The 27,827-nt window shown below is 36.0% G+C and overlaps 1 protein-coding gene across 6 annotated transcripts in view; it reads left to right on the forward strand.

The window, feature by feature from the left end:
• The window catches only part of CNKSR2 (connector enhancer of kinase suppressor of Ras 2), a 294,573-nt gene that overhangs the window by 41,108 nt on the left and 225,638 nt on the right, over positions 1-27,827 (forward strand). For all 6 annotated transcript variants that reach the window (XM_011291630.4, XM_045051167.1, XM_045051168.1 and 3 more), the window contains exon 2: positions 26,633-26,796. In XM_011291630.4, coding sequence (XP_011289932.1) covers positions 26,633-26,796 — 164 coding nt within the window. The remainder of the gene's footprint in view (positions 1-26,632; positions 26,797-27,827) is intronic.

Here is a 27,827-nt window from a genome sequence, read left to right on the forward strand (position 1 = left end):
GCCTGCCAAGTTTCAGTGGCCAGGTCTGCTACTACCCTTTGTGTCTCCCCTTGTAGATTAAGGTCCATTTGTCCTTAGCTTCCTTCAGAATTCTCTCTTTATCTTTGTATTTTGGCAGTTTCAATATGATATGCTGTGGTGAAGATCTATTCTTGTTGAATCTGAAGGGAGTTCTCCGTACCTCCTGGATTTGGATGTCTGCTTCCTTCCCCAGATTATGGAACTTCTCAGCTATAATTTGTTCAAGTAAATCTTCTGCCCCTTTTTCTCTCTCTTCTTCTGGAACTCCTATGATACAAATATTATTACATTCCATTGAATCACTTAGTTCTCTAATTCTCCCCTCGTAGTCTAGGATTTTTACTAAATAAAATACTAAATTCTAGTATTTCCTTATCTTTCTTTTTCTCAGCTTCATCATTTTCCCTAAGTTTATCTTCTCTTTCACTTATTCTCCTGTCTGCTTCCTCCATCCTTGCTGTCACTGCATCTAGTTTATTTTGTACCTCATTTACAACATTTCTTAATTCGTTGTGACTATTTCTTAGTTCCTTTATCTCTGCAGCAATCGTTTCTCTGTCTTCTACGCTTTTTTCAAGCCAGCTATTAATATTATGTCTATTATTCTAAATTCTTGACCAGATATATTGTTTATATCTGTTTTGAGCAATTTTCTAGCTGTCATTTCTTCCTGGAATTTCTTTTGAGAATTCTTCCATTCCGTCATTTTGGCTAGTTTTCTGTCCTTTACATGTTTTAATAGCTTGTTAAGTGTCCTGCACCTGTGAGCGCTACTATATTAAAAAGGGATCATAGGGATCATAGGGATCAAAGAGCCAGGGCCTGGCTCTTCAGCATGTGTTTTTGGAGTATGTTGTGTGCTCTGTTGTGACTCTGGTTGCTTTATCTCCCTACTCATAGTTGTGGTTTGGATCTTCCACCAGGTGTGCTTTGATTTGTTCATTGGAGTAACCCTGGAAAAAATTTAAAAGGTGGTGGTGGTGGTGATGGTGGTGGTGGAAGCCTTATCCCATATAAAGACAGAAATGATAGGGACAGGGAAAAAGAAGAGAAAAAAATTGGCAGGGCAGAGAATCAGGGAAACTATACGGCTTAATCGAGGAAGTGAGAGGAAAATAAAGAAGGAAATATAAAGAGGTATAAACGAATAGATTAAAAATGTCCGCTTAACCAAACCAACAACCAGAATAGAGAAGGGAAGAAATAAGAGGAAGAAAAGAAATTATATATATATATGTATACATATATGTGTGTGTGTGTATATATATATATATATACGTATATACATATATATATATTTACTATATATAGTATAGTATATATGTATATTATACTATAGAATTACATATATATGTATACTATAAAATTACATAGTATACATGTATATGTATACTATGTAAAATGACTTATATATATAGGTATACTATGTATAGTATAATATGTATACTATATATTATACATATATATATATATATATATATATACATATATATGTAAGAACTGTTCAATAGTAAGAACTGTTCAAGAATCAAATCAGAAAATGCAAAACTGCTGGACTGATATCTGGTGTTGCCTTGGAACTAGTGGCTACACTGGTCTGGAAGAGGGTCCATCTGGTTTGGTCACTGTCAATCTTGCTCTGGTAGATATGCATTTACCAGGCACAGAGGGGTGTGTTTTGGTGTAGGTAGGTCCTGCCTCTACTGTGGGTCTGCTATCCATTCTCTGAAGCCCCGCCTTGTTGGTGATTGGGATAAAAATGGGTCACCCCAGTCCCTCCTTCCTGACCGGGTGTCCCAAACCGCTCTGTTCAGGTCATCCACGCAGTGCCTTGAAGGTGCAAGCAGGCTAGTTTGTCCTTTCCACAGTCGCCTGCACCTTCCAGGCACTCAGCTGGGATTCAAACCCCGATGTCTTAAAGAGTCTTACTCCACATGCTCCAGATCCGGGATAGAGCCACTCCACCCAGCCGACAGAGAGCCTCTGGCTGGTGGGCATCTGTAGGGATTTTGTCCTTGGAGAGGTTGTATACCTTCTTCCCACAGCACTCAAGGAAGGGGACTGTTCTCTCCAACCTCGCCTCTGAGCTCACTACTGAGCTGGGGCTGGCTCCCCCTCCCCGCCCCCAGGTGCGTGTACAGAGAGGCAGGCCCCAGTTTGGAGAAAGACCTGGGTCTTTCTGGATCGTGTTAGAAATTGGTTCTTTCTTGGGCGCCTGGGTGGCTCAGTCGGTTGAGCGTCTGATTTTGGCTCAGGTCACAAGTTCGCGGTCTGTGGGTTCCAGCCCCATGTCAGGCTCTGTGCTGACAGCTCAGATCCTGGAGCCTGCTTCAGATTCTGTGTCTCCCTCTCTCTCCACCCCTTCCCTGCTCAGGCTCTGTCTCTCTGTCAAAAATAAATAAACATTAAAAAAATTTAAAAAAAAAAAAGAAATTGGTTCTTTCTCCATTTTTTCTGTTTTGTGGTCCATGCTTTTTCTCTTGTCCAAATACAATCCTACACTTCCACAGCCTCTCTTTCTCTTCCTTTTATTTCTCTTGTCCAAATACAATCCTACACTTCCACAGCCTCTCTTTCTCTTCCTTTTATTTCTCCACAGAAGGGGATCCCTCCCATCTGGGCTAATGCTGCCCTTTTTGTCTCTCCCAATTTTCAATCACGCACCTATGGCCCTGTTTTCCCCATGGGCCCCTGCAGATGTTTCTGTGACTCTGTAGCCTGGATTCCTGGAATTCCTAGTCTTCTGGCCTCAATGCTTCTGTGTTTGAGAGATGAGGTAACTTTGGATCCCCCTAATTCTCCACCATATTAACTCTTCCTCCAAGGATGATCCTTTCTATGTAAGAAAGCAAACTGGCCACAAGTGACTGTTCTACACATCAAAACCAGAGGGCTTTTTAGAACACATTTCTGAACACAACCTTTAGACTTCCTGGCTTTCTTTCAGTGTCTCACACTCTATCTTGTCTCCTACCCCTGTGTCTTTGCTGTTTCCAGAGTCTAATGCTCTTCCCTCCCTCTTTGCCTTATTGACTCCCTCTTTTCCAGACCTCAGTTCTTGCCATACTTCTCCCAGAACACCTACTCTTAATCTGTCCTATTTGGTCAAATCCTCCCATTACAGACTTTTGGAGCACTCTGCACAGGCATCTTTCCTTCCCTTCAGATTACTTGTTTTGGTTACTTGTGTGATTCTTTACTAATTGTACTTTTTTCCCAGTAAACTACTAGCTCATCGAAGGAAGAGACTACATCTGTTTCTGCTCGCCATTTTATTCATACTTCCTAGAATAATGCTTACCTCATAACTAAGCATTTGATAGATATTTGTTGAATGAATGAATAGAAGTTGGTATCAGGAATTGGAAAATCAGTGGTGTAGATATCTTGAATAGGGGACAGGAAGGGAGGGCTTCTGTAGCTCAGCAAGCTAGCTGGTAAGACCCAAGTCACATGGAGGTGTGTACTATGGTAAAAGTATAAGGAATGGATGGTTACTGATTTAGGAAGAAATCAAGGGGCACCCAGCTGGCTCAGTTGATGGAGCATGTGACTTGATCTCAGGGTCGTGAGTTCAAACCCCACAATGTGTGTGGAGCCCACTTAATTTTTTTTTTAAATTTAAAAATCTGAAGAAATTAAGGGTACTAAGGGACGACAGGGACTGAATAAGCCAGGATTAGATGTGTCTCCAGAAGAAAGGTTGAATCATCAAGTTTTGCTCTTTTTCAATTACATGACTCAAGAGTTATCCCCATCACCCAACTCTACCGCCCCTTCTCACTCCCCATGAGAGACAGCGTCCTTCTACCCATGGGCATTTCCTGCCTGGAGGAAGGGACTCTGTCCTAGCATTCAGACAAAGATGACTGATTAATCCTTTGTGCTACTGTTCCTTCACAATTTTTCTAGATGGCATTTGGATACAAAATTTCTTTTTTTTCCCTCTTGGTATATCTGATTTACAGTTTTTTGTAAGTTTTAAAATTCCCACCTTGCTGAAAAGTTTTTGGCATGTCTTAACGTTCAACAGTGTTGTTTAGACATTAAATGAAAAAAATAAAAAAGATGGCAGCTTTATTAATAAGTCCCATTGTGATTAGGCAAAGTATTATTTGTTTTAAGTAGGTTCTATGCCTAATATGGGTCTTGAACTCACTACCCTAAGATCAAGAATTGCATTCTCTACAAACTGAGCCAGACAGACACCCTTAGGCAAATTATTTTTTCATGATGAATTCGTTTGGGTGAGATGTCCTATTCATAAGTTCTGTGTAAGATTGTTTTTTTTTTTGGTTCCATGTAAGATGTACTGAATTTAGTAAATCATAGCCTTTGATGATTTCTTTGTAGTCAGTATAAAGGAAAGTTGTGTTTCTGTCAGAGAAATTTGTTTACCCTTGAACATAGCATTTATAATCATATATAAAATACTAATTTACATTTGTGATGTTCATATACCCATATACTTCCCCAGATGCCTAAGTCTAAGTAAAATTTGAAAGTAGCAAATTTAGGCTATTAGGTAACTTGTACTTTTCTCATTGTGGTATAATATGTATAATTTACTATTTTTACCATTAAAATTTTAATTATAAAGTACACATAACATCATACTTATTATCAATAATTTTTAAATGTACAATTCAATGATGTTTAAGTGTTTTCACATTGCTGTGCTACCATCACCATCATCTATCCACAAAACTCTCTTCATCTTCCAAAACTAAAACTCTTTACCCATTAAACAATACCTCCCCATTCCCCCTCGCAACCACCATTCTGCTTTCTGTAGTTGTGAATTCCAGGTACCTCATATAAGGTATTATATAAACTAATTATTATTAGTTTATTTCACTTAGCATGATGACTTCGCAGTTCATCTATGTTATAGCATATGTCAGAATTTCCTAATTTTTTAAGACTGAATAATATTTCATTATATATATCTGTACACACACACATACACACTGTATGTTGTTTGTCCATTCGTCTGTCTGTGGACACTTGGGGTGCTTCTTTTTGGCAGTTGTGAATAATGTTACTGTGAACACAGGTGTGCAGGTATCTTTTCAAGACCTTGCTTTTATTTCTTTTGTATATACATCAAGAAGTGAAATTCGTGGCTCATATGGTCATTCTGTTGCAACTTTTTTGTTTTGAGTAACTACCATACTGTTTACCTGGTGGCTACACCATTTTATATTCCCACTAACACTGTACAAGTGTTCCTTCCAGTCTAGTCACATCTTTGCAAATGCTTGTAATTTTCTGGGTTTGTGTATGTGTGTGTGTTTGCTATTGTTGTTATTGTTTAGATAGTAGCCATCCTAATGGATGTGAAATGGTATCTTATTGTGATTTAGACTTGTATTTCCCTAATGATTGGTGGCTTTGAGCATCTTTTCATGTGCTTATTTGTCATCTGTATCTTCTTTGAAGAAGTAACTATTTAATATTTTTGCCATTTTTAGTTGAGTTTCTTGTTTTCATTGCTATTTAAATGAAATTACATGAATTCTTTGTATTTTCTCAATATTAATACCTTATCAAATTAATGATTTGCACATATTTTCTCCTATTCTGTATATTCCCTTTTTCTCTGTTTATAGTGTCCTTAGCTGGACAAAAGTTTTTAATTTTGATAAAATCCATTTTATCTATTTTTTGTTACCTGTGACTTGTACTTTTTATTTTTTAATTTTTAAAAATTATTTTAATGTTCATTTATTTTAGAGAGAGACAGAGTGCAAATGGGGGAGGGACAGAGAGAGGAAGACACAGAAGCATGCTTAGGTTCTGAGGTGTCAGCACAGATCCCAGTGTGGGTCTCAAACTCACGAACTGTGAGATTGTGACCTGAAGTCAGATGCTTAACCAACTGAGCCACCCAGGCACCCCTAACTTGTACTTTTTAAATTCAAAATCTTTAAACATGCCTTTCAAGATAAGAAGTATGACAATAGGACTCTTTAATTTTATTTTATTATTTTTTTAAGTAAACTTAACACCCATTGTGGGGCTTGAACTGATGACCCTGAAATCAAAAGTCACATGCTCCACTGACCAGGCTAGCTGGGAGCCCCAGGAATATTTCATTTCGAATTGCCATTGTATTAAATAAACATATAGTATGTATCTTCAAAACATTTTAGGCACCTTTTGACAAACTACCAATTTTCCAAAGATGATTCAAATACACTGTGCCTCTTTGTTTCTTACCCTTATAAAAGAGAAACACTGCTAGCTATTTTCCCCATAGAATTATAACCTCTGTTGATAAATTGAAACCTCTTTAAAGCCAGTAAACTGTAAATATTTTTGATGATAACGAGTTGTTATTTGGTATACAATACAATATAATTATTGGAAAAAATATATTTCAGCATCACTGTAGGAAGTCCAGTATGTGGGGGGGGGGGGCGGGGTGCCTGGGTGGCTCAGTTGGTTAAACATCAGGTCGTAATCTCATGGTCCTGAGATTGAGCTCTGGGCTGAGTGTGGTGCCTGCTTAAGATTCTCTCTCTCTGCCCCTCTCCCCTGCTTGTGTGCATTTTCTCTCTTTCTCAAAGAAAAACAGAACAACAACAAAAAAAGTAGTCCAATGGGAACATATATTTATTGAAACTGTTTATTGAAGGTAGTGTTCGTTATGTTACACAAGAATTTCTTAAGAAATCTTTCTTTCTTTTTTTTGGTTTCAGTATAGGAATGGATGAGTTTCTCTGAGAAACTGGCTTACTTTTATCTAATGAATGTTATTAACTATGTATCTACTGCTGTTTTCCTCTTTATGAGCCTCTAGCTAACTCACAACCAGTGTTCTAGCACTTCCCACACTTTCACAAGTGTAATATTTTTCATTGGTATGAATTTCTTGTATTACCATTATTTCTGGCTTCTGGTTTATTACTAATTGTATTTTCCTTTAACCGTATTTTTCTCATCTACTTTTAATTTGTGTTACCTTGGTGAATAGTGTGTGGGTGTTTGTGTAAACAACATACTTAAATCCATTTTGAAGCAAAGTGTAATTTAAATAAGTGTTTTGTAAAACATTGTATTTAAAGTTGTAAATGGAAAATGAAAACAATATTTTTGGCATAACATCTTTTGGTATGGTACAGATGATTAGTTTAAGAACAATTCTGAGGTTTGGAAACAACCCTTTACACCCTTCACCAACTTCCTCTAATTTAGTGTAGGCTGTAAGGGCAAGGATTTGGAGTCAGAAGGACTTGGGTTGAGACCCTGCCTTACTATTTAATAAGCTGTGGGATTCTGGATATGGTCTCTAAAACTGTAAAATCAAGATAACAATATGTAATTCGTAAGATTGTTCTAAGGATTAAATGAGAATATTTATACAGTGCTTAAAAAGTTTTTGGCACATGGTGAGCCCAAAAAATAAATGAAAGGTATTACTGTTAATCAGCATCAATTCTTCCATTTGGAAATAATGGAAGATTATTGCCAGCTTAACATTTTCTAAAAGAAATTAGGACAGAGTAAATGAGAACACACCCAGAAGAAAATTGTCCTTCTTTTCTCTTATATTTGGTTTTATTGGGCACCCTCATCAAAAAATTCATACACTATTTGTTATAGAGCAACTGTTTGCTTGTAGGAGGTGGGTGATTTGCGTTGAAGAACATGGGAAGATGGAAAGAAGAGTTCTCAACTCAGCATGTATTTCATCGATTTCAGTGACATCTAAAAACTGTTATGCATTGTTTCTCCTTTCATTCATTTGAATGCAACTTCATATCAGATGTCATCTGGGTATTGTACATTGTGTTCAGTTCATCAGTGTATAGTAGCATGGTTTTCAGTCCTTGGTATTTTTTTTTGTTGTTTTCTTCTTTGATTTTGTTTTTATTTTTATGAAATCCAAGTTAGTTAAGATATAGTGTAATAATGGTTTCAGGAGTAGAATTTAGTGATTCTTAACTTACATATAACACCCAGTGCTCATGCCAACAAGTGCCTTCCTTAATGCCCATCAGCATTTAGCCCATCCCCCCACCCACTTTTCTCCAGCAACCTTCAGTTTGTTCTCTGTATTTTGTTTGTTCTCTGTGAGAGTCTCTTATGGTTTGTCTCCCGCTCTATTTTTATCTTATTTTTCCTTCCCTTCCCCTATGTTCATATGTGGTGTTTCTTAAATTCCACATATGAGTGAAATCATATGGTATTTTTCTTTCTCTGACTGACTTATTTCGCTTAACATAATACATTCTAATTCCATCCATGTTGTTGCAAATGGTGAGATTTGATTCTTTTTGATCACTGAGTAATATTCCATTATGTATGTGTATATATATATACAATACATCTTTCTTATCCATTTATCAGCAATGGACACTGGGGCTCTTTCCATACTTTGGCTATTGCTGAAAGTGCTGCTATAGACATTGGGGTGAATGTGCCCCTTCGAAACAGCACACTCCTTTGGATAAATATCTAGTAGTGGCATTGCTGGGTCATAGAGTAGTTCTATTTTTAATTTTTTGAGGAACCTCCATACTGTTTTCCAGAGCGGCTGTACCAGTTTGCATTCCCACCAACAGTGCAAGAGGGTTCCCCTTTTCCTGCATCCTCACCAGCAACTGTTGTTTCCTGAGTTGTTCATTTTAGCCATTCTGACAAGGGGGAGGTGGTATCTCATTGTGATTTTGATTTGTATTTCTCTGATGATGAGTTATGTTGAGCATTTTTTCATGGGTCTGATAGCCATCTGGATGTCTTCTTTGGAAAAGTGTTCATATCTTTTGGCAGTTTCTTCACTGGATTATTTTTTTGGGTGTTGAGTTTGATACTTTCTTTATAGATCTGAGATACTAACCTTTTGTCCGACAGTGTCATTTGCAAATACCTTCTCCCATTCCATCGATTGCCTCTTAGTATTGTTGATTGTTTCCTTTACTTTGCAGAAGTTTTTTATCTTGATGAGGTCCCAGCAGTTCCTTTCTGTTTTTATTTCCCTTGCCTCTGGAGACATGTCTACTAAGAAGTTGCTGTAGCCGAGGTCAAAGAGGTTGTCACCTGTTTTCTCCTGTAAGATTTTCATGGTTTCCTGTTTCACATCATTAGGTCTTTAATCCATTTCTTATTTAGTTTTTTGTATTGTTTAAAAAAAAATAGTACACTTTCATTCTTCTGTATGTCACTGTCCAGTTCTCCCAGCACACTTTGCTAACGAGACTGTCTTTTTTCCATTGGATACTCTTTCCTGTTTTATCACTGATTAGTTGGGCATATGTTTGTGGGTCCATTTCTGGGTTCTCTATTCTGTTCCATTGATCTGTGTTTCTGTTTTTGTGCCAATACCGTACTGTCTTGATGATTACAGCTTTATAATACAGCTTGAAGTTCCAAACTGATGCCTCCAGCTTTCGTTTTTTTCAACATTACTTTGGCTATTTGGGGTCTTTTCTGGTTCCATACAAATTTTAGAATTGTTTGTACTACCTCTGTGAAAAATGCTGCTGTTATTACGCTAAGCATTGCATTGAATATGTAGATTGCTTTGGGTACTATCAACATTTTAACATTTGGTCTTCTAATCCATGAGCATGTAATATTTTTCCTTTCTTTGTGTCTTCTTCAGTTTCTTTCATAAGCTTTCTGTAGTTTTCAACATACAGACCTTTTACCTTTTGGTTGGGTTTATTCCTAAGTATTTTATGGATTTCTGTGTAATTATAAATGGGATCTATTCCTTGATTTCTCTTTCTGCTGCTTCATTATTGGTGTATAGAAATGCAACCGATTTCTGTATTAATTTTATATTCTGAGACCTTTCTGGGGCGCCTGGGTGGCTCAGTCGGTTGAGCGTCCAACTTCGGCTCAGGTTATGATCTCACTGTCTATGAGTTTGAGCCCCACGTCAGTCTCTGTGCTGACAGCTCAGAGCCTGGAATCTGCTTCGGATTCTGTGTCTCCCTCTCTCTCTGCCCTTCCCCTGCTCATGCTCTGTCTCTCTCTCTCTCTGTCAAAAATAAATAAACATTAAAAAAAATTCTATTCTGAGACTTTTCTGAATTCATGTATCAGTTCTAGCAGCTTTTTGGTGGAGTTTCTGGTTTTACACATAGAGTATCTGTCATCTGCAAAGAGTGAAAGTTTCCCTTCTTTTTTGCCATTTTGGATGCCTTTTATTTCTTTTTGTTATCTGATTCCTGAGGCTAGGACTTCCATCACTATGTGGAACAACAGTGGTGAGATTGGACATCCCTGTCGTGTTCCTGACCTTAGGAAGAATGCTCTCAGGTTTTCCCCATTGAGGCTGATATTACCGGTGGGCCTTTCATATATGGCCTGTATGATCTTGGGGTATGTTCCTTCTATCCCTACTTTCTTGAGGGTTTTTATCAAGAAAGGATGCTATATTTTGTCAGATGCTTTTTCAGCATCTATTGAGAGGATCATGTGGTTCTTCTCCTTTCTTTTATTAATGTGATGTATTGCTTTGATGTATCATGATTGATTTGTAGATACTGAACCAGCCCTGCAGCCCAGGAATAAATCCCACTTGATCATGGTGAATACTTCTTGCTATGTATTGTTGGATTCGGTTTGCTAGTATCTTTATGAGAATTTTTGCATACATGTTCATCAGGGAGATTGTAATTCTCCTTTTTTAGTGGGATCTTTATCTGGTTTATGAGGTTATCTGGCCTCATAGAATGAGTTTGGAAGTTTTCTTAATTTCTATTTTTGGAACAGCTTCAAAAGAATAGGTATTAACTCTTCTTTAAATGTTTGGTAGAATTCCCCTTGGAAGTAATCCAGCTGCTGATACTTCTTTTTTGGGAGATTTTTCATTACTGATGCAGTTTCTTTATTGGTTATGGAGCTGTTCAAATTTTCTATTTCTTTTTCTTTCAGTTTTGGTAGTTTATATGTTTCTAGGAATTTATCTTTTCTTTTAGATTGCCCAATTTGTTGCCATATAATTGCTCATAATATTCTCTTATTATTGATTTTATTTCTGTGGTGTTGGTTGTGATCTCTGTTTCATAAGTGATTTTATTTATTTGGGTCCTTTCCTTTTTCTTTTTGGTAAATCTGGCTAGGGGGTTATCATCAGTTTTGTATATTCTTTCAAAGAACCAGCTCCTGGTTTTGTTGGTCTGTTCCACTGTTTTTTTTATATCATGGATTTCACTCTAATCTTTATTATTTCCCTTCTGCTGGTTTTGGGCTTTATTTGGTGTTCTTTTTCCAGCTCTTTTAGGTGCAAGGTTAGGTTGTGTATTTGAGACTTTCTTCCTTCTTTAGGAATGCGTACCTTGCTATATACTTGCCTCTTGCAACTGCCTTTGCTGCATCCAGAGGTTTTGGATTGTCATCTTTTCAGTTTTGTTGGTTCCATGTGCTTTTTAATTTACTCTGATGAATGGATAAAGAAATTGTGGTTTATATACACAATGGAATACTACGTGGCAATGAGAAAAAATGAAATATGGCCTTTTGTAGCAACGTGGATGGAACTGGAGAGTGTGATGCTAAGTGAAATAAGCCATACAGAGAAAGACAGATACCATATGGTTTCACTCTTATGTGGATCCTGAGAAACTTAACAGGAACCCATGGGGGAGGGGAAGGAAAAAAAAAAGAGGTTAGAGTGGGAGAGAGCCAAAGCATAAGAGACTGTTAAAAACTGAGAACAAACTGAGGGTTGATGGGGGGTGGGAGGGGGAGAGGGTGGGTGATGGGTATTGAGGAGGGCACCTTTTGGGATGAGCACTGGGTGTTGTATGGAAACCAATTTGTCAATAAATTTCATATATAAAAAAAATCAGATTTGGTAAAAATTAAAAAAAAATTTCCTCTTTAATTTCTTGGTTAACCCATTTATTCTTTAGTAGGCTGTTCTTGAAACTCCAAGTATTTGTGGTCTTTCCAAATTTTTTCTTGTAGTTGATTTCAAGCTTCGGGGTGTTGTGGTCTGAAAATATGCCTGGTATGATCTTGATCATTTGTACCTGTTAAAGGCTGACCCAATATGTGACCCAATATGTGACCTATTCTGGAGAATGTTCCATGTGCACTGGAGAAGAATGTGTATTCTGCTGCTTTAGGATGAAATGTTCTAAATATGTCGGTTAAGTCCATCTGGTCCAGTGTGTCATTCAAAGCCATTGTTTCTTTGTTGATCTTCTGCTTAGATGTTCTCTCCATTGGTATAAGTGGTGTGTTTAACTCCCATACTAATATCTTATTATTATCAATGAGTTTCTTTATGTTTGTGATTAATTGATTTATATATTTTAGTTCTTTCATGTTGAGGGCATAAGTATTTACAATTTTTAGGTCTTCTTGGGAGGATAGACCCCTTAATTATGATATGATGCCCTTCTTCATCTCTTGTTATAGTCTTTGTTTTAAAGTATAGTTGTCTGGGCAGCAAGACATGATAGTTTTTAGCCAGTAGTGCTACAGCCAGATTTTACTGCAATATCTAAAGAGTCAAGTAGTGATTTTGTACCACTGTTATTTCAAATTTGAGTATTCTGCCATGGAACCATCCATACCAGGTTGGAACATGACCTATGAAATCTTCAATATTAAGATTTCTTTCTGCTTGGCAGCTTCTTAGGGGAATAATGACAGTTGCGATTTTGACTCTTGTGTTTTTAGAATTCAAATGGCATATCTTTCTGAAATGAATTTTTCAAGTTTAATAGTTCATAGTAGGAGTTTTATGACTTTAATTTTAGTGTTCTTGTTTTGTAAAAAAAGAAAAAAAATATATCTATCTATATATATATATGACTTTATGCCAGTTTCCCAGTAAAGCTCATATTCTTTTATTCACTACTCAATCATAATGTGTTGTTACAAATACTGTCACATGAGTAAATAAAAGTGAATACTTACTTAGAAGATGGATAATGTTAAATTATATTTGTGTGATAGGAAGCTTATATATATTCTTTTGGTTATTAGCTTCCATTGCCAATTGTATTTCAAATACATAGGGTTTTCTTCCCCCCACTTCCCAAATTAACTTTTTTAGCTAGTTAGCACCTGAGGAAAAAATACACATTTGTACTACTTCACTATTGTAAATAACTTTATAATAATTAAAAATAAATCCTGTGGCCATATTAGAATATAATTTCAACATATAGCTTATCTAGATAGCTTCTCAGAGTATTTTGAAATTAGATGTAGCTGGGAGGATAACTTTGCTCAGCACAAAATTGAAACATAACCATTGACACCATGCATTTATTTGAACTTAACTGAGAATCTTTTTTTTTTCTTCCTATGCCTTGTTACTTTAGTGCACTTGAACTTGTGTTAATGCTTTGGGCTCTCCAGGCTATCTGATTTCATTTTGGATCTGATTGCCCATCCTAAATTCAATGTTATTTACCTGGTCTCTTAAAAAAATCTTGCTGTTCCTAGTTTGCAAAACAAGATGTAAAAAAAATATTTTTGCCAAGTTGTCTTTAGCAAAACCTTGCTGAAGTTGTTGTTTTACAACTTATAAAATGTGAAGAAACAACTAATATAGTTGATTTGTATATTAATAGGAAAATGAAAGTATTTTATGGATACTTTTGGGCAGAATGTAAAAAGGAACTTGGCATGGTGGCCTTTTTGGTGAGGCATTCATTTACTGTCTTCTAAAGTGAGTCTGTGCTTAGCTTGTACACAGTTTTTTGAAAGAAATCCCATAATCTTTATTCATTCTCTTACCTTTATATCTCATATGGCACAAGTAAAGGGGGAAGCTAAGGAGGAAGTTTATCACCTTGCTATGCTTCAGTGCCTAAATGTGGTGACCGGCACCTGAAATAACCTTTTGAATTCCTGATGTCATTTTTATCCCCCTTCAACTTGTCAACCAGCAACTTATTTTTCCTTACAGAACCCAGTAATGTTATGATTGTTGAGGGCAAACTTCATTGTTGTTAGTGCAAAGTGTCACTGTGGTGGTGTATATTTATTTTGTCCAAGTTTGAGTACCTGATTATACAGTGTAATTTAAGCTGGTGGCTGACACATATTGATTTGCTGTGTGCAAACAATAGTACTATTTTCCTGAAAACTATTCAATAAAAATGCAAAAAAAAAAAAAAAAAAGAGAGAGAGAGAGAGATAGTTGTCTGATATAAGTATGGCTACTCTGGCTTTCTTTTGACATCCATTAGCATGATAGATGGCGCTCCATCTCCTCAGTCTGCAAACCTTCAATCTGCAGGTGTCTTAGGTCTAAAATGAGTGTCTTGTAAGTAGCATATAGATGGGTCTTGTTTTTTTTATCCATTCTGATACCTTATGTCTTATGATTGGAGCATTTAGTTCATTTGCATTTAGAGTGATTATTGAAAGATAGAAAGGAATTTAGTGTCATTGTGTTGCCTGTATAGTTGGTGTTTCCTATGATATTCTGTGGTCTTTCTAGTCTTTGTTGCTTTTGGTCCGTTTTGTTTTGTTTTGTTTTGTTTTCTCCACTGAAAGTGTCCCCCATAAAATGTCTTGCAGTGCTGGTTTAGTGTTTACAAACTCCTTTAGTTTTTGTTTGTCTGGGAAAGTCTTTATCTCTCATTCTTATTTGAATGATAGCTTTGCTGGATAAAGAATTCTTAGCTGCATATTTGTCCTATTCAGCACGTTGAATATATCCTACCCCTCCTTTCTGGTCTGCCAAGTTTCTGTGGACAGATCTTCTGTGAACATGATCTGTCTTCCCTTGTATATGAAAGACTTTTTTCCATTGCTGTTTCTATAATTCTTTCCTTACCTTTGTATTTTGTGCATTTGACTATAACAGGTTTTGGTGATGGTTGGTTTTTGTTGAATCCATTGGGAGTTCTCTGTGCTTCTTGTGTTTTGATGTCTTTGTCCTTCCCCAGATTCAGTCATAATTTGCTCACATAAACTTTCTGCCCCATTTTCTCTCTCTTCATCTTCTGGAACTCCTGTGACTTGAATGTTACTCCATTTTAATAAGTCACTGAGTTCTCTAAGTCTTTTATAATGATCTTTTGCCTTTGTGTCCCTTTTTTTCTGCTTCATTATTTTCCATAATTTTATCTTCTTTCTCACTAACTTGCTGCTCTGCTTTGTCCACCTTTGCTGTCATGGCATCCGTTCAAGATTGCATCTCAGTTATAACATTTTTTTATTTTGGACTGACTAGACTGTAGTTCTTTTATCTATGCAGAAAGGGATTCTCTGGTGTCTTCTATGCTTTTTTCAACCCCAGCTTGTATCCTTATAATCATTTTAAATTCTAGTTCCGACATCTTAATTATATTTGTGTTGATTAAATTCCTGGCTGTCATTTCTTACTGGCCTTTATTTTGGTGTGAATTCCTCCATCTTTTAATTTTGAAGGAAGAAAAAGATTAATAAAATAAAATATTAAAATTGAAAAATTAAAAACAAAACAAAGTAAAGGAAGCCAGATCCTAGGTGTGTTTCAGTCTACTTGTTGAGAAATGCTTGATAGAATAGAGAAAAAAGAGAAAGGAAAGGAAAAAAAAGGTTAAAAATGTTTTTAATAAAGAATTTTAAATAATAGAATAAAATAAAATATAGTAAAAAAATAAAAATAAGTAAAAAAGAATTTGCTCTTTCTGTATCCAAGAAAGAGAAAGAAAAGAAAGAAAAAGAAAAAAACAACTTAAGCAAAAACAAAAGCAAAGAAAATGAACAAATCAACCAGCAAACAGAATGAAACTCAAATGAAGTTACATCCAGTTTCCCCTCAAACTGAAACTTTGAAGCACTCTATAGTCCATAGACTAATAAGCAGGTGGAAAGGGTTTGTACCCGTCTTCTGGGGGATGTGCCTGGAGGTCACAAGTGGGCAGGGCTTGACATAACTGCTCCATTCTCCACTTGGTGGCCCTGCTTGGCTTACTGGGTATGATTTCTGTGTGGGGACACATGTGCATGCTACAAGTGAAAATGACTTCACCCTACTTCCTAGTTTCTGGCGCAGGAAGGAACCCTGCACCTTCACAGACCTGCGATCAAGCACCCCTCCCTTGTTTCAGGCCCTCATCCACTCCCTGCCTCGACCCTGTCCTTGTCCAAGCTGTCTGCCTTCCAGGTGGCACCTCACTCCAGGGTTTTATCTCAGATGGAACTATATTTCAAAACCCCACACTTCAGAGACCCCTGCAGCTGGGGAAGTGTCTCACCGAGCAATGGCTGGGTGTCAGCTTGTCCCAGAAAAAATTTGTGTGATTGCACAGTGGCAGAGGCCCAGAGTTTACGGCAAATCACAACACAGAGCCAGTGTCAAGGTTTGTTGTCCTTTGGCATCATTGTCCCATTATCAGTAAACGTGGCTGCTCTCTGGGGTCTGCTGGGCTTTTGCCCTCAGGGAAGCCGTATGGTCTCTACCACATGCACTCTAATCAGGGGATCCACTTCTCCTTGTGTGGCACACAGACCCCTCATACTTCGCTGCCTGCTCTTGGGGATTTGACCTATTTCCTCACCAGAGCACCACTAGACACTGAGCTCCAAACCTTCAGACTCTGCACTCCAGTGTTTATAGAATCCTGGTGGTATTGAAACCCTTTCCTTTCTCCTCATCAATGGTTCTGGGAAATAGATATTTTGTCCAGTCCCCTGCAAGTGTTTTCACTCTTTCTCTCCAGCTACTTTTTTTTTGGGGGGGGGGGTGCTTTTCTTGTGCGATCCTGATGTACTACATTCTCCCCCTTTCTCTTTTCTTTCTCCGTCCTCTCTCTGTTCTCTCTCTGCAAAAAATGGCTCCCTACCCTCTACATCTTTTCTCTCCCCAATTCACCTTTCCACACCACATACCTGCCAAGTTCTCTGGCTCCAGTTATACAGATTGTTGTGTTAATCCTCATATCTATTTCTTAGGTGTTCAGAATGGTTTGATGCTGGTCTAGCTGTGTTTCAGGGATGAAACAAGCTCAGGGCCCCCATACTACTCTGCCATCTTAACACCTCAATCCTTGGTAATTTTAAATACTTTTTCTTGTAGGTCTGGAAGATTATGATTTTACTAGCCACTGTCCTGTGTTATCCCTTCTTTGTTTTAATAACTGTATGTTTCAGTTGAGCTCAATTTACTCTTTTTTGCAAGCATATAAATCCACTTGATTGCTAAGATATATGTTTTTTAGTTTTGAAAAAGTCTGATATAGTCAAAACAGATTGGATTTAAGAATCCTCTGGGACTAGGTTTTCATCCTTGCTCTGCCAATCAGTTACGTACTGTGTAGATTTAGGGAGCTACTTAATCTCACAAAGGTTTTTTTCCTTCATGTCTCAAATTGTTACAACAATAATCTCTTTGACCCAACATGACACATTTCTATGCACTCTATTTGTGTCATTACGATACTTTCTGGTTAAAGTCACTGATAATCTCCTAATTGTCAAATTCTTGGTAGGCTTTGAATTCTAGTAATCTGACCCGTAAGATTTGTTTGTTTGTTTGTTTGTTGTGTTTTTACCATTGTCCTTTACTGCCAATCTTGAAACATTTTCTTCCGTTGGATTCCATGACACCACTTTTCTTCATGTCTTTTTTTCATTCCTCTCTGGCTGCACTTCCTTAGTTTTCTTTGTAGGTTTCTCTGTAACAAGTGTTTCCATTTTGGAGTCTTCGGGTTCAATTTTAAATCCTCTTTTCACTCTATTCCTTTTTCTTATTTAGTCTCAGTAATACTCATGGCTTCCATTTTATACTTGTATACCCATAACTTTTAAATATACTTCTCCAGAGCAGACCTTTATTTTTGACTGACTCCTCAACATTGATACCTGCTTGTCTCAAAACAACTGTAATCCCAAATGTCCAGAAGAGAGCCAGCTACCCTAAACTACTTCTGTGGTATTTCCATTGTCTGTGAATAATGTCACCATTAATCCATTTCTGTAATTCAGAAATGTAGGTGTCATCTTCCTTCCCATGGTCTCCCCTCCATCACATCTAATCCAGCACCAATTCCTGCATGATTTTATCTTCTTTCCAGTCTTCTCTTCCTTTCCTGCCATCATCCTTGGACAAACAACTACTTTTTGATAATTAGATTATTTCAAATGTCACCCAACCTGGGGTGCCTGGATGGCTCAGTCAGTTAAGCCTCTAACTTCAGCTCAGGTCACAATCTCACGGTTTGTGTGTTAAAGCCCTGCATTGGGTTCTGAGCTGACAGTGTGGAGCCTGCTTGGGATTCTCTCTCTCCCTCTTTCCGTGCCCCTCTCCTGCTTGTGTTCTCCCTAAGTAAATAAATTAACATTTTTAAAAATTTTAAATTAACAAAAAAATGTCATCCAACCTGCCTCTCTCTCTTGGCAGCCTACAATTCATTTACTATACTACAGCTGGAGTAATGCTCACAAAACACTTTTAATGCTGTCTCATTCAAATCCTTCAGTGCCTTCTCATTGCTTTTAGGGTCATGGTTAGGATTCTGACCATGGACTACAAGATCCTGCATCATGTTGCCTCTGGCCCATCTCTCTAACCCCCTCTTGCTTCATTGACTTATCTCTGCATTTCAGACACAGAAACTTCTTTCAGTTTTTCAAATGTGTGGTGTTTCTTTTTGTAGCACACAATCTTTGCATATGTTGTTTCTGTTGGTTGAATTTTCCACTCCTCCTCCTTTAACCATTTTTAAGCTTGTGGATCATAATATAGTCATCGATCTCTCAAGTAAGCCTTCCATTCTTGACTTGCCACCTCAGTATATGGTTAAGTCTACTTTTTTGTTTCTCATAGCGCTGTGTATTTTTTTTCCTTCATGATGATTATCATAGCTTGTGTTTATACATCTATTTTGTCAATCAAATAATTAATGTTTAATGGTCACCTTCAGTATTATACCAACTCCATAAAGTCAATGGCCATGTTAGTTTTTGTTCGGCATTTGATTCCCAGTGCCTAGCACATAGTAATTACCTCTGTGAATATTAATTAAATAAAGGAATGACTGAATATGTATCAGATGCTTGCTCTGCCCATTGCTGTATGGAGGGAGTCAGTGATGCTATCCTTCAGGGTTCTATAATCTGTTGGGGGTAATAAGATACTAATACAAACATTATAACAAACAGCGTGAGTAATAAATAAATGCCATAAGTGTAAAATCCATAGATATAAAGAGAAGAGAGATCCACCTGATTCAGTGATCAAAACCTGGCATGATTTCAACAATTAAGTATGTAGAATATGTAAATATTATTCTGGGTAATAGGAATAATCACATTAAGGAAATAGTTGAGTTGTTGACTTTGGCTGCAGAATAGGATATATGAATGTGTTAGAGATAATGTTATAAAAATAGGTTGGGGCCTGAACTTGGAGGTTCTTGAATGTTAGAATGAAAGATGTAAGGCTTAGATGCCCTTAAGCTTCCTTAAACAAACAAACAAATAAAAAATGATTACCTATTAAGTTGTAAAATGAAAGACTTCACTAATCTCTAGATTTGCAACTAATTCCTTATGCTTGGTCTACCTTTTTTATGAAAGTCACTTTTCTGTTAATAAATTATTATTAGCAAAGACTGTAAAGACTTGCAAAGAAACAAATAGTTTCAGTGTTAGTTACAACCGTCTCTGTAGTGGACTGTTGTTTTTTTTTTTTATTTTATTTTAGAGCACAAGCTGGGAACAGGGGCAGAAGGAGAGAGAGAGAGAGAGAGAGAGAGAGAGAGAGAGAGAGAGAGAGAGAATCTCAAGTAGGCTTGCTCCACATTTAGCACAGAGCCAGACCTAGGGCTCAATTTCATGACCATGGGATCATGACCCGAGCCGAAATCAAGAGTCAGATGCTCAACCAATGGAATCACCCAGGCACCCCTGAAATGGACTATTAATTTGAGGGAGAAAGTGTGATCTTTGAAAAATATTCTATGTGAATTCTTAGGTATCTAATAGCTTTAAGCCTCACTATAAAAGCAGTCAGTCTTTGTTTACTGAGCATGTCATTAAAATCATTTTAGACTTTGTTTTTAAAATTAAAATATGAAAGTGCAGAATAATCGTATAAGATTTAGAGTTTATTTTGTGTTTACTTAAAGAGCATTTAAAAGTTTGTTTGCAAGCTGTCCTGAAAATCACTTTGAGAAAAACTGCTTGTCCAGCTCCTTTACCACGTTTGGGATACACAACTTTAAAAATTACAAAATTATAAAACCATTCAGACATTGTTTTGTGTGACACACATTTTCAGGTTGCAATCTCAGATTACCATATATCAGTATTTTAAAACTGAGAAATTTTAAGCAGCTTGATAGTATGTCCATGGGTTACTTTGTCCTCTTTAGTTGGCCTTCATGTAGTGTATCACTGGATATATTTTAAGTACTTTTTTTGTGAATATTCTGATTTGATATGTCATAACAAAAACTTAATTTTTATGTAGTCAAACGTATCTGTCTTTTTTCTTCACTGTTTCCTGCTCTGGTTTGATACATAACCTAGATTTCTTCTAGTACCTTTTTTATTTTGTAACATTGCATCTTTAATCTGTCTTTTAGGTGGTTAGCAATGTCTCCTGGTTTCAGTGCTGATAAAGTTTTCTTCTTTATTTTTGCTTTCTGTTGGTCTTTTCTAAAGAGGGGAATTTTCAACCAGGTATTTTTTTGAAATTCATTTTAAAGTTGCCTGGCATTAAAAATCTACTCTGGTTTAAAATGAAGAACCAGAAACAGATTGCAAGGAGGCTGAATTATTTTTGCAAAATGGAACAATTTCATATTGTTTCCCAGTCTTGATTTTTTTTAGTTTGTATCTTAAAGACAGCATTATATTGTTAGAGAAAAAAATTAGGTCTGAGAAGAGTAGAAATGGCAATGATCAGCAGAGTAGGGCCTGGCCTTATAAGACGTCTTCAGAGACAACAGGCAGTGATTCGTTTTCTAATGCATTAGTCTGCATACCCTACGTCATATACAGCTTCTCAGAATTCTGTTTATAGCTTTCAGCTCTGCCAGACAGCAGAGCAAAGCAGTCTTTTTAAAGGTAGTTAAATGCATTAATATGCATGACACTAATCTTAGTAGGTGCTTAATATGTAGTTGCTGAATACACTGCCAGAAACATTGTTCCCTGGTCTGGGTCTTTTATATCAAATGCCATGATAAAATGCCAGAAGGAAAAATTTTTAACTAAATTTTGAGTTTAATAGTATTTTCCAAATGTTTGATAGCCTGTAATCCATTTGTAATTTAATTTTTTTTTAATTTACAGAGTAAAATTGAGTTTTTTGGTGTTAGGGTTGTATGAGTTTCAACATATTTGTAGAATTATGTAACCAGTACCACAGTCAGGATACAAAACCGTTTCATCACCCCCAAAAAACTCCCTCCTGCTGCTTCATAGTCATAGCCTCTTTACATTCCCAATCCCTGGCAACTACTGATTTCCTTTCTGTTGCTATAGTTTTGCCTTTTTCAGTATGTACTATAAATGAAATCATTGAGTAACTTCTTTCAGATTTGCAATTTTCACTCAGTGAGATCCTTGAGATCCATCCAAGTATATATCATTTTTTTATTGCTGGGTAGTATTTCAAAGTATGGTTGCCCACATTTTGTTATTCTTATTCATGTTGTTTCTCACTTGTTAAAACAGTTACTGCCTTTTTTTATTGGAATTTAGAATTGTTTAGTGGCATAGGTGTTTTTGAGGAAAAATTTTTCTTATTTTCTTTTTGGTTGAACAAAATATAAACTGGAGTATAATTAAAAGAATATCAAGGAGTAAATATACTTCTATTTACTACGTAAGAGTGATGGGCTGCTCATCTCTGAATTAAATCAAGAATCTATAAGGCTGTATCATCCCAGAACTGCATGGGAATTATTAAACAGATTTTTAACTTTATAGGTTCTAGAGAAAAATTTCATTTTTCTAAAATACTTCAGGAATTTGATTTATTAAATATTCTGGTTATCTTTTAAATAGTTTGTATATTACATACATAGGTTAGTGATTTTTCCAATAATTAGAATACAGTAAAGTCATTTAGTGCCAACATGCTGTTGAATATAATTTCATCCTTTTCAGTTGCTTTAGGGAGTACTACAAGATCTTATTTTTTTAATTTTTTAATTTTTTTTTAGTTTATTTTTGAGAGAGAGACACACACACAGAGACAGAGAGACAGAGTACGAGTGGGGGAAGGACAGACAGAGAGGAAAACACAGAATCCCAAGCAGGCTCCAGGCTCTGAGCTGTCAGCACAGAGCCTGATGCGGGGCTCGAACTCATGAACCACGAGATCATGACCTGAGCGACGTCAGAGCTTGAAGTATCACAAAATCTTAAATGGGAATTGTCTTTTGCTGGATCAATTATCATTATATACTACTTGTGCATAGAAGAAAAACATGGTAATATGAACTTTCTGGCTGTTTATAATGTATAGAACGCTTTTATTGTCTTGTAGTAGTTGTTGCAATTAATACATGAATGCTAAGTGATAATGATATCCAAGACCTCTCCCTTAAAAAAGCCTTAAAAATTAAACATTTTTGAATTTTAACCTTTTGGCAGGAAGAGTCCTTGATATTTTTCAGTTGGGAAATGGCTTGATCAAAGAGTGTTTTTAGAGATCTGACAGTGATATACTGAACAGACTGGTGCCAGGGGGAGTAGATGGGCATCAAGACAGGCTGTACAGCATGAGTAATCTGGTGACAATGAGATCAGAAATGAAAGGGCAGAGCAAGAGCTATTTTGAATGAAGAAATTATGTTTCTAACTGACAAGATAAGAGATTAAATTGGGGAATCTTCTAAGATGGTTCTAAGACTGTAAAAATGGTTGTAGAAATAGATAAATAACTTGCTTATAGAGAATGAGATTGTAAATGAGGCATTTGAGTCTGGTGTGATTTTGGTCATTGGTGATCTTGGGAAAAAAGCAGTGTCAAGTAAAATAAGGGGACTGAAAACTAGACTAAAACTAGACGGATCTTCTGCCTCGAATTATCATTCATGTATTTGAGTAAGCAAAAGGAAATCGGACTGATATGTGTTTGTTTTAATTTCCTAACCTTATTTTGCAGAAGGGACAGAATCCTCACAAATCTTCATATGTCGATCTTTATTCTTCACAGTAAATAGTGGCAACAGAACTCTAACAAATGAATTTACATTTTTATTTTTTGCTGTAAATATTAGAGAGTGTTCAGTTTATAGATACGAGCACATATATTATGTATAAAATGGTGTATAAAGTAAAATTTCCTGTAGTAGGAATAGAGTCATCGTCTTAATACCATTTTAAATGGGTTTTTAATATTTTGAACACTAAATGTAATAATTTACACCTCCCGTATCTACTTCCACAATATACTGGATTAATTTATTTTACTCAATCTTTTGGAATATCATTGTTTTAGTGGAAATGTGTACATCCTTAAGACATCTCTCAAATGTCATCATTTTGTAAATATTTCATTATTTTTGGAACATGTTTCTAGATCCATGATTATGTTCATTCCTCTTCCCTAAAGATGATGGAAAGCAGTGTAATTCATTGAAAAAGTCAGAGACACATGTCATAGTAATGATTTCAAGCATTCTTTTTAATGGTTTTAGGGTGTCGCTTTAGACACAATAATGCATGTAGTTTAATGTTTCAGTTGACAAAAATGCACAATTTTCTTCACGATACACTTGTGTGGTTTAGAGTATGGATCTAAATTTATTTTCTGTATGTTTTCTTAAGAAGAATAGGAATTTTTAAGTAGAGGTTATAAATTTTACTTATAATTATTTAGAAATATGTCAACAAGAAAGAGTAAAATTTGATGGAAAGTGAGTAAATAATTCATGCAACATTAGAGCTTTAAAAAAAGGGTAGACAATATTTTTAAAATTTGGTATATATTCTCATTTTATCTAGTGAATAAATATTAGAGTATTGAAGACTAGTCATATGATCCCTAAAGAATTTCTCATTCTTGAAAATGGGACAGTTCCACTTTAAATAAAATTGTGTATGAGTGAGTGAGATTTAATTATTGCATGTATGCTGTATAGATTCTGGAATCATGACATTCAGGCCTATAGCCCAATATTATAATGTATTGATTTTTGTGGTTTTTGTAGATAGCTTTTGGGGCCGTATTTTCTTTCTTTTTTTCACATATTTTTTTTTGTTTTTACTTTTATTTTTATTTTTTTATTTTAATATAATTTATTGTCAAATGGGTTTCCATACAACACCCAGTGCTCATCCCAACAAGTGCCCTCCTCCCTGTTTGGGCCATATTTTATGCATATACAGATTTCAGATGTTGATTTTGGCCTTTCAGTCAAAACTCTAAAATTATAAGGTCATTAATTATTTGTAATTCAAGTAAGAAAAAAGTGTACATAAAAGTACCTTTTGGTTTATAAATATGCATATTATCACAAAGTGGGATTACTATAATTGTATTATAATATCCTAGCTGTATATTTGTCATATATTTTACATTTTAAATATGGGAGCCAAAATGCTATATTATGGAGTAGTATGCCTTGATAGTTAACTTAGGCACCAGTTAATGAGATGTAAGATAAGCCTCTCTCCCTTATTTCTACACTGCCACATATTATGTGACTTGGTCTGTAACCTTAATGATGATGTTGGTGGCATTGGTGCTCTAGGAGATCTTTTATCATTCCTTTACATAGAAGAATCTAGAAAAATCCACTCAAAATAATAACATTTTGTCTCATATTATTCTGCAATGTATCAAGACATGAGTGCCTCAAAATGCCATGTACCAAATGTTCTTTCTCTCCACTCTTGATTTTAGATTTAGCTCTTATTTAAAATGTTCTGGAGGGAGGCAAACCATAAGAGACTCTTAAAAACTGAGAGTAAACTGAGGGTTGATGGAGGGGTGGGAGGGGGGGAAAGTGGGTGATGGGCATTGAGGAGGGCACCTGTTGGGATGAGCACTGGGTGTTATATGGAAACCAATTTGGCAATAATTTTCATATTAAAAAAAATAAAATAAAATGTTCCTGATTTTCCCCAACCAGGTGATATAGCATAAAATTACACATCTGATTTGTTCATTTTACACTTATTGAGCCCTACTCTGTGTTAGCCACTGTGCTCAGTCCTGGGTTTTCATTTAGAAGATACACTGCCAAACTTCAAGGAATTTCCAGGCTATGTATTGGGCACACAGAGATGAGAACAAAATTTAATACAATGTTGACATTTTTGTAATGGAGATCTGTAGACTGGGAGATTGGGAAGTGTGGAGTCTGTATAGGAAGGCAAGGTCCAGATCAGAAAGGGCCTTGAACACTATATACAGGAGTTCAGATTTTATTCCATCATAAATATGAGGAAACTGAAAAGTTTTGAGGAAAAAAATGACAAAAATTTTTAGGGGCACCTGGGTTGCTTAATTGGTTAAGAGTCTGATTCTTGGTTTTAGCTCAGCTCCTGGTTTGTGAATTTGAGCCCTGCTGTTAGCACAGAGCCTGCTTGGTATACTCTCTCTCTCCTTCTTTGTGTGCCCCTCCTCACACTTCCTCTCACTTCCTCTCTCTCTCTCTCACTCTTTCTCTCTCTCTCTGTCTCTCAAAATAAATAAATAAACTTAAAATTTTTTTAAAGAATTTTTATGTTGGGGAAGATGAATTGGAGGGGATAGTGAGTGACTCAGCAAAAAACCCATAAAACTGGTTTAATCTAGATGGACGATATTTAATCTAGATGGCCTGATTTAAAATCAAGACCTGTTAGTTTTTGCTAGTTGCCTCATTTTCTTGGTATCTCTTACTTAAAAATCTAGAGAGAAGTAATCTTGTTACTCCAGTTCATCATTTGTTCATCATTTGTATCATATGTATGAAATTCATAGGCAATTGATGCTGACCCAATCTGTAGCCAAGCTAATCACTTATGAAGTGCCCTGAGTAATCCTGAAAAATGTATCCACTCTGGATTCCACTTTTGGATTTGGATGAAATCCAAATGTTAGTGGATTAGGGAGTTTATTGCAGGTGTAGGGAGGGAGGTAAGGGGCTTGGCTGTGTAGGGAAGAACAAACTAGTGGGGAACACAGGATCAAAGAAAACAAGGAAAAGTTTTTGTTTTGTTTATTTTGTTTTTTAAGATAGCAGAGGTTCGAATATAGGAGTCATTGGCTAGGAAATGGTTGAAATAGAGTGTTTAATTTTTTAATTGTTGAAGTAATGTTAATGTGGCAGAAGATGGGATTCCAGAGCACAGGAAGATCAATAAGTCTTATATAGGAAGAAAGATGCCTCTCCCTCTGCAGTGGAGTTGAAGAAGAAAGGGGGAGTGAGGTGCAGATAAGTTTAGAAGTGGGCACAATCTGCTTACTAACACACTTTATGAAATAAGCAACAAAGAGAGCTGCTTAAGTGAGTTAAAGATTTCCAGTAATTACTGAGTAAAATTCAAATAGGAGCCTAACAACTAGGGATATGATGAAGTGGGTTTTTTTTTCCTCCTGCAGCCAAGATGTAGGTTGGAAAAAAGTGGACTAGTCCAGAGTTGAAATGGAGTTAACTTGTTACTTGGTAGGAGTTAATGCTTATTTTATTTTTTCTATTTGGCTAAACTGTTTGTTTCATTCTTGTCTTCCATATTTTTTCTTTTGTAGGTCTTGATGATTGTTTGCAGCAGTATATTAAGAACTTTGAGAGGGAGAAGATCAGTGGAGACCAGCTGCTGCGCATTACACATCAGGAACTAGAAGATCTGGGGGTCAGCCGCATTGGCCATCAGGAATTGATCTTGGAAGCAGTTGATCTTCTGTGTGCACTGGTAAGGATATTAACTGGTGGAAATTGAAACTTGTTTTATTTCATTTAAAATTTTTTCCCTTTTTTTGTTTCTTCCCTTCTTTTTTCTTCTCTATTTAAAATAATTTAATTTTTTAAAAATTTATAACTCTCCTAATTCTCAACTGACTAGAAGTGGTATTTTCCTCCTTCATTAAATTTGGTATATTATATAGTGCCAAATTACAAATTAAAGAGGCTTATAACCCAACTAGTGACATTACATTTAGTTACTTCAAAACCATATGTTAGAGCTCACCAAGGAAGTGTTCACAGCATCATTTGGGGTATGCAGGTGAATATGATCAGTTATAAAGTCCATTCCCCTCTGAAAGTTTTGATTTAGTGTCACAAATATTAAGAAATCCTATTAGAAACATCATTGTTAAAATAATCAAATTATTTGAATGTTCTAAATGTGTACCTCCAATAAAAATTGAATATTATACATTATATGGTCTATTTTGTCAACTTACAAGAGAAATCAATGTCAAAATAATCCTTCAGGAGTCTGATAACACATTATATATTCTGAAAGGAACATTTTTTTTCCATGTTGGGTAAGGTGACACCAGATTAATTTTAAATTTTTGTAGATAGTTGCAAGGGGGCTAGAGCTACAGTGAGAAAGAAAACGTGAGTCTTGTAATATAATCATCTGTGATTGACATTTGGCTCAGTTACTGACACTTGTGGGCAAGTAATTTCATCACAACCTTAGTTTTTTATTTAAAATGTTGATAATAACAACTGCCTTTTGGATGTGTTGTGAAAAGCAAATGAGATAGTGTTTATATAGTGCCTAATTCAGTGCCTGGCCCACAGTAGGCATTCAATAAGTAGTTAACTATTAAGATGATAATTAATAAGAAATGAGTAGATAATTCTTAAAAATTCAATTGTCAGTTAATACTCCCAGGACTTGTGTGTCAGATGTAAGTTCCTGCCCTCTTGAAGAGCCTTAGGGGTGGAGAGTAGCACACAATCACAATACTATAGTATAATTACCAAAAT

This window comes from Felis catus, chromosome X, assembly GCF_018350175.1.
Source record: "Felis catus isolate Fca126 chromosome X, F.catus_Fca126_mat1.0, whole genome shotgun sequence".
Classification (NCBI taxonomy): domain Eukaryota; kingdom Metazoa; phylum Chordata; class Mammalia; order Carnivora; family Felidae; genus Felis; species Felis catus.